Source organism: Canis lupus, chromosome 17 (genome assembly GCF_003254725.2).
Source record: "Canis lupus dingo isolate Sandy chromosome 17, ASM325472v2, whole genome shotgun sequence".
Taxonomy (NCBI): domain Eukaryota; kingdom Metazoa; phylum Chordata; class Mammalia; order Carnivora; family Canidae; genus Canis; species Canis lupus.
This window is the reverse complement of record NC_064259.1, coordinates 13,245,777-13,253,618: the sequence shown is the minus strand read 5'-3', so window position 1 is coordinate 13,253,618 and position 7,842 is coordinate 13,245,777. Positions and strand designations below refer to the sequence as shown.

Here is a 7,842-nt window from a genome sequence, read left to right as displayed (position 1 = left end):
AATCTTAAAAAAAAATAAAGGACTCTGATATTGGAACGACAGACAGATACATCAGTGGAAAGAAGAACTCAGCAATAGACCTACACTTTCATGGTCAATTGACTTTCAACGAAGGAGCCACGGTAATTCAACGAGTCAAAAGATATGTTTTTATAATAAATTGTGGTGGCATAACTGGGTATCTGTATGGGGAAAAATATTTCTCCATCATATCATATGTAAAAATTAACTTGAATCACAGACCAAAATATGAGAGGTAAAATAACATTAAACTTGTAGAAGAACATATGGGAAAATTAGTTGGGACACTGGTTAGACATTGAAAAGGAAAATTAATAAACATCAAAATTTAAAACATTTCATTCTTTGAAACTCACAGTTAAAATGAGAAGATAAGCCAGACTCAGACAAAATATTTGTAAAACACGTATCTAACAAAGGGCTTATCTCTGGAAAAAAATAAAGAACCCTTATGATTTAATAAGAAGACAAATAACTCAATTAAAAACTGGCCAGAAAATACTGGAATTTCACAAAGATATACAAATGACTAATATGTACATAAGATTCTTCACGTCCCAGTTTTCAGGAAAATACGAATAAAGCCATGAGGAGATGGCTACACACCTACTAGAATGGCTAAAATGAAAAATATTGACAATATTAGGATCTGGCGATGATGTAGTGTGATTGGAACCCTCACACATTGCTGGTGGGAACACAAAATGATTGTGTCCTTGGAAAAGAGCTTGGCAGTGTGTTAAAAAATTAAACATATGTTGACCAATGAACCAACAACCTCGTCCCTAGATGTTTATCCAAGAGAAGTGAAAATGTATATCCATCTGAAGACCTGTATCTAAGTAGTCATGGTTATATTATTCACAATAACTAAAATATAAAAACAACCTTATTTTTCATCAACTGATAGAGAAAAAATTGCAGTATATTAATACTATGTCACCTATTCTACAATGAAAAGAACAAGAGTATTAATATACACAAGATAGATAAGCCTTAAAAACATGTGCTAGGTAGAAAGTCAGACACAAAGACTATATACTAAATGGTCTCATTTATAGAAATTCTAAAAAAGGCAAAACATTATGAAAGAAAGTATTAGGTGTCTGGGATCAAGGTAATCTGGGAGGGTTAATTTACAAAGGAGCAAAAGGAAAACTTGAGGGAATGGGACTTTCCTATATTTTGATTATGGTAGATAGTATACAACTGTATACAATTACCAAATTCATCAAACTGTAACTTACAATGAGTGGATTTTTTTGTATGTAAACTGTACTTCAGTAAAGAAAAAAAGTGAAATTTAAAAAGGAATTGAGTGTTTAGCTATATTTCTGAGAACATAATCAAGATAATTAGCATGGGGTGTGGGATCAGGTGAGGAGCCCAAAATAAAACCAATTACTCCAAAGTAAAATTTCAACCTCATCTCCTTCAAATATGCAGTACTGGGTTGTGCAACTGTAACCTCAGAACATAATGCTGTACACATCCATGCAGTAAGGTCCAATTAAGGTCAAACGTATAGTCCCTTGAAAAAATTAAATATGTACCTTGTATGGGCATTTGGGGTGCCTGGCTGGCACAGTTGGAGGAGCATGTGACTCTTGATCTTGGAGTTGTGAGTTCAACCCCCTGGGGGGTAGAGATATGCAAATAAAACTTTTTCAAAAGTGTACATTGTACGGGTATTTAAAATTGAGATTACTAAAATATGTGGATGCTAGCTCAAACTTTAAACTGTGGTTATTTTACTAAAGAAATGCCATTCCTGTTTGACATACTGTCAAGTTTTTCTAATGTTAGGTCTTCGAAGCAAACGTTCTATTTTCATATGTACAATAAATTCATGCCATTTATAATTATTCTAAACTATTTAAGGACATTTCGGGGATTCTTAAGAGGAAGCTTACAGCAAAATCAAATGTGTTAAGAGACACTCAAATGATTTAGTTCAGATATTTGACATTCCAAAGGTTAGATGGCTTTAGAGAATCAAAAATGCTTCAACATTAAAATCAAACAGGACATTCCCATCCATTACATACCACTAGGCGTCTGTGCAGTTACACATGCAGTAGCACTGGGGTCATTAGTGTAAAACAGACTATACTTACTGATACGGAGTAATTTCTAAGATACATTAATATATTGGTACAGAACACCTCTGGAAGGACCTGCAAGAAATTAGACACTGCTTGCTTCTAGATGCAAGAATTGTGGTCTGGTCATTAGAATAGAAAGGAGATTGACTTTTTCATTCAATATTTTTTGTGCTATTTCACCTTTTTTAATTAACCACATGAAAGGTCCATACCTTAAAAATAACTTACTTAAAATAACCACTGATTTACACCTATGTATATCAGTTCAATTTTGAAAGGTGGAATCCTTGAGAGCACTGATTGCATTTATTTAGGATTCCCCTTGCCTAGGATTTTATATATAGTTAGTGCTCTATCAACACAGTATTCTAAAACAAAGTTAAACTTGATTCAAAGCATTTTATGTGTCTTTAGAGAAAGGTTCAACTGGAGGGTATTATGCTGAGTGAAATAAGTCAATCGGAGAAGGACAAACATTATATGGTCTCATTCATTTGGGGAATATAAATAATAGTGAAAGGGAATAGAAGGGAAGGGAGAAGAAATGGGTAGGAAATATCAGAAAGGGAGACAGAACATGAAGACTCCTGACTGGGAAACGAACTAGGGGTGGTGGAAGGGGACGAGGGCGGGGGGCTGGGGGTGAATGGGTGACGGGCACTGAGGGGGGCACTTGACGGGATGAGCACTGGGTGTTATTCTGTATGTTGGCAAATTGAACACCAATAAAAATAAATTTATTATTAAAAAAAACAAATAAAAATATAACTTCAGAAAAAGCACAAAAACTCAAAAGTATTCCAAATCTGAATCAAATTTTTAAACATGGATTAGTGTCATAAGTACTAGGTTAGTAAACCAAATTTCATATTCGATCTTGGGAAAATCTCTTCACTACTCAGGACTTGTTTTCTAATCTATAAAATAACGATGGCAGGGATGTCTGGGTGGCTCAGCGGTTGAGTGTCTGCCTTTGGCTTAGGGCGTGATCTCAGAGTCCCGGGATCAAGTCCCACTTCAGGCTCCCTGAGTGGAGCCTGCTTCTCCCTCTGCCTATGTCTCTGCCTCTCTCTGTCTCTCATGGATAAATAAATAAAATCTTTAAAAAAATTTAAAATAAAATAATGATGGCAGTGCATATGTGGGAGAGGTTAGAGCATAAACATTTTAGATATTAAAGAATTTATTTATTTATTTATTTATTTATTTGATATTAAAGAATTTAGACAGGTAAAATTCTTGAAAAAATGTCTTTAGAACAGCTTTATTGTGATATAATTCACATACCACAGAATTTGTTGATTTAAATTGCACAATTCAATGGTTTTAGTAAATCGGCATTTTGCAACCATCATCAAAATCAACTTTAGAACATTTTCCTTATCCACTCACTTTCCCCCCCCAAAACTGTCCCATTAACAATCATTTTCCCTTCTTCCTTCTCAACCTCCTATCCTCCACCCCAACTCTCACAGTCCTTGGTAACCATGAGTCTACTTTCTGCTTCTATACAGATTTATTTATTTGGAACTTTTTACATAAATTGAATCATATATGCCGCCTTTCCAAGCGGCCTCTCACTTAGCATGCTTTCAAGGTTCATCATATTGTAACAGGTATCAGTACTTCCTTTTCTTTTTAATGCCAATATTCCATTGTATTGATATGCCCCGTTTTGTTTATTCATCTGTTGATGGACATTTGGCTTGTTTCCAATTTTGGGCTATTATGAATTATGCTATGAATATTTGCATAAAAGTTTTTGTGTAGACATATGCCTTCATTTCTCTTGGGTATATTTTTGGGATTGGATCTGCTGGATCATATGGTAACAATGTTTAACCATTTGAAGAATCACCTTTTTCCAAAATCACTTTTTCCTATTTTACATTTCTACCAGTAGGTTATGAGGGTTCCACTTTCTCCACATCCTCACCAACACTTGTTTTTATGATTCTGCCTGGTGTAAAGTGGTATCTCATTGTGGTTTTGATTTGTATTTTTCTGATAAATAACGAATTTGAGTCTTTTTATGTGTTTATTGGCCATTTGTACATCTTCTTTGGAGAAATGCTTACTCAGATGTTTTATTCACTTTTTATCTTTTTTATTGGGTTGTAAGAGCTTTTTAGACATGTGTCTCTAGTCATAAGTCCTTTATCACATTCATGATTTAAAAATATTTTCTACTCTTTTATGGGTTGTCTCTTCATTTTGATGGTATCCTCTGAAACACAAAAGTTGTTGGTTTTGATGAAGTACAATGTATTTGCTTTTGTCATCTAGGCTTTCAGTGTCACATCTAAGAAATTATCCCTTAACCCAAAGTCAAAAAGATGTTTGTGTTTGTGTTTTCTTCTATGAGTTGTATAGTTTGTAACCAGGTCTGATCCATTTTGAGTTAACTTTGCATATAGTAGGAGTCAGTGCTTAAAATCCATCCTTTTGCTTATGGATATCCAGTAGTGCCAGTAGAATTTGCTGAAAGAATACTGTTTCCCCATTGAGTTGTGTTGGTACTCTGGTTGAAAATCAATTGAACATAAACGTTAGGGCATGTATCTGGATCCTCAATTCTATTTCACTGATCTGTATATCTATCTACCTTGATGTCACTACAACACACTTATCACTGAAACCTTGAGGTAAGTTTTGAAGTCAGAATCAGGAGAGTCAAGTCTTCCCATTTCTTTTAAGATTTTTTTGTCTTTCTGTGCCCCTTAAATTTCCACATGGATTTTTAGAATCAGCCTATTTGTGCAAAGAAATCTGCTGAAATTAGTAGAGAAATTAGTAGGGATGGCCTTTATTCTATAAACTAGTTTGGAAAATATCTTAATATCAAGTTGTCTGATGCATGAACATGGGATGTCTTTCCCTTTAATCTGGGCTGAGTTATGCTTCTGGGAACTATGTTCCCTTTAATCTAGGTTTTCTTTCTTTCAACAGTATTTTGTAGTTTTCAGTGTATATTCTGCATTTCTTTTGTTAAATTCATTCCAAAGTATTTTATCCTTTTTGATGCTACTGGGAACAGAATTTTTTTTTTTTTAAAGATTTTATTTATTCATGAGAGACAGAGAGCAGGCAGAGACATAGGCAGAGGGAGAAGCAGTTTCCTCGCAGGGAGCCCAATGTAAGACTCAATCCTGTAACTCCAGGATCACACCCTGAGCCAAAGGCAGACGCTCAACCACTGAGCCACCCAGGCGTCCCTGAACAGAATTTTCTTAATTTCATTTAATATTATTCCCTACTGATGTATAGAAATATAATTGATGTTTGTATATTGATCTTGTATCCTGCAACCTTGCTGAACTCATTAGTTAGTTCTTGTAGTTTTCAGTGAGCTTGTTAGAATTTTGTATATAAAGACCCTGTCATCTGCAAATAGCAACGGTTTTACTTTATACTTTCCAATTCAGTTACCTCTAGACTTCCTGATTTGTTAAATAAATTAATGTACAATTTAATATTTAGAGTTACTGAAGTGAATATTGTACAAAACCACTTTTAAAAAAAGGAAAGGAAAAAGTAATATATATATATATATCAATAGATTAGGTGAGAAATCTGGCTCCCACACCATTATTAATCAGTTGTGTGATCCTGAGCAAATTTCTAAGTCTTTTCTCATTATACATTCTATTTGCATATTTCTCCATTTGGCATAACTATGAACTCCTGGGGTTAGGTAAGAAGTTAACTTTCCTCAGTTTTTTCAGCCATTACAACCATCATTTTCACTAATTATATTGAGCATCTTCCTCCTTTTCCATTTTTGCCCCTCACAAAGAGAATAAGGTTACCAACAATGGAAGAACACACTAACTGTATCTTCATATTGAGAGAAAATAAAACTCTGAGGAAAGGCACGTTAGAAGACATTGAGAGAGTATAGGCAATTACAAAGAGTTATCTTCATCAGAACAGGCTGAAATATAAATGAAAACTTTAGAGGTTTGTGGAAAAAATGAATAAAAGCAAATGAATGAAGCATTTACTCTAGGACCGTGCTAACATCTTAAAACTTTAAGGAAAAATCAATAAAGATATAAAAATGACAAAAGTATGTTCTAAAAGTATACATTATCTTCAGTTTTTACTGCAAGGATCATCTTTTAGAACCAAAGTTTTAGGCAACATTTTTTATTTCAATTTTAATTAAAATGGAAAAAGTGTCTCATGATATACAGAACCACATTCCATCTTTATGCCAAATGTAGAGACTTTGCCTCTGCTTCTGCTAGTGCTGATGGCACTAAAATAGTAAGTTATATTAAAATATTTTTAATTTCACTTCAAGAGTTTTGGAACCTTAGTTTTAATCGTTGATATAAAGGAAGAGGACTATCCACAGAAGCAGCAGAGTCACCTTTATCCTTATGACACTGTAGAGAACTCAGAGAACCTTTAGCTGCATCTGGGAAACAGCATTCTTCATTTCCAGCTGCTTTATAAGCCTGGATGCACTGTTCAGTTTCTTTAATATATATTTTAGGGTTATTCAACTTGTTGGCATCATCTTTCTTGAATTGGGCTGAGTTATGCTTCTGAGAACTATGTTTCATTTTCTGAGTTGTGTTTTTAGCTTTCTCAAACACTGGGACACTTTCTTCATTAGAAGAATGTCTGTCAAGGCAAACGCTCTTCATTACACTTTTCTGAGTGGTTTGCAAATCAACTTTTTTACTATGATGTAAAGCAGTATTTGGTGGTCCAACTCTAACACCGGAGGTCTTTACTATTGGGTTACTGGCAGTAGAAGATACAGAAGTATTCATTTTATAGTTTTCTTGAAATAGCTGATCTCCTTTTAGAACTTTAGATTTTCTAGATTCATTTTGGAAATGAATTCCTAGAAGATTCTTTGCAAGATGTGATGGACAATCAGAATCACTCTTAGCAATACAAGATTCATTTATGGTAAGTAGGGACAAAGTTTTCAGGTCAACATTTGGTTGCGCATTATCCTGCGGATATGATGATTTTATACGTATTCGTTCCTTTAAAGGCAAATCCTGAAGATGTAAATAAGTAATGCCAGAAAGTAGATGCTCTTCAGCAGTAGTCTTCTGAAGATCCTGACCCAACACTTTATTAATGTTTGTGGCGTACCATTCTGATTCACATGTTAATTGTGCTGGGATATTTTTAAAATTTTCAGGGATGGCTATTTCAAGATCTGACTTTAAACCGAGAGAAGAAGTGTTACTTGGAATAGCTGGAGAATTACTAAAAGAAGTACCTTCCCAGTCAATGGTGCTTAAGTGTAGATCAGCAATTGCTGACATGTTATGGGATGAGGTACCAGGTTGACAAGATTCTGGAATTAGAGACTTACTGACAGCTAGAACTTGCTGCATAGCCAAAGGTCTTGGAGAAGACATTAAGTGCTCTTGTGTATTCAAACAGGGAGTATCTTCAGGTAACATCAAGCTATTCAATGAGGCAGAAATAGATTTCTGGGGTAATGCACCATCAGGGGTAATTTCCAAACTTAACTTGGAATTCTGCTTAGAAAAGACTTCACATGTGGGGTTTAAATTCATCTGTGACTGGAAACTCATCATATTATCTGATTCTGGCTGTCTGTTTTCTTTAGACTTAATTTTCATGCCTAAAAATAAAAATAAATACAATACTATTAAAATCTATTTTATTTTCCTTGAGTAAACAAATAACGAGTTTAGATCAGAAATCTTCTATATTAGCA

The 7,842-nt window shown here is 34.3% G+C and overlaps 1 protein-coding gene across 2 annotated transcripts in view; it reads right to left on the bottom strand.

Moving 5' to 3' along the window:
- Positions 1–3,362: 3,362 nt before the first annotated feature.
- The window catches only part of GEN1 (GEN1 Holliday junction 5' flap endonuclease), a 33,922-nt gene continuing 29,442 nt past the window's right edge, over positions 3,363–7,842 (bottom strand). For both annotated transcript variants that reach the window (XM_025454608.3, XM_025454609.3), the window contains one exon: positions 3,363–7,746. In XM_025454608.3, coding sequence (XP_025310393.1) covers positions 6,428–7,746 — 1,319 coding nt within the window. In that variant the 3' untranslated portion in view covers positions 3,363–6,427. The remainder of the gene's footprint in view (positions 7,747–7,842) is intronic.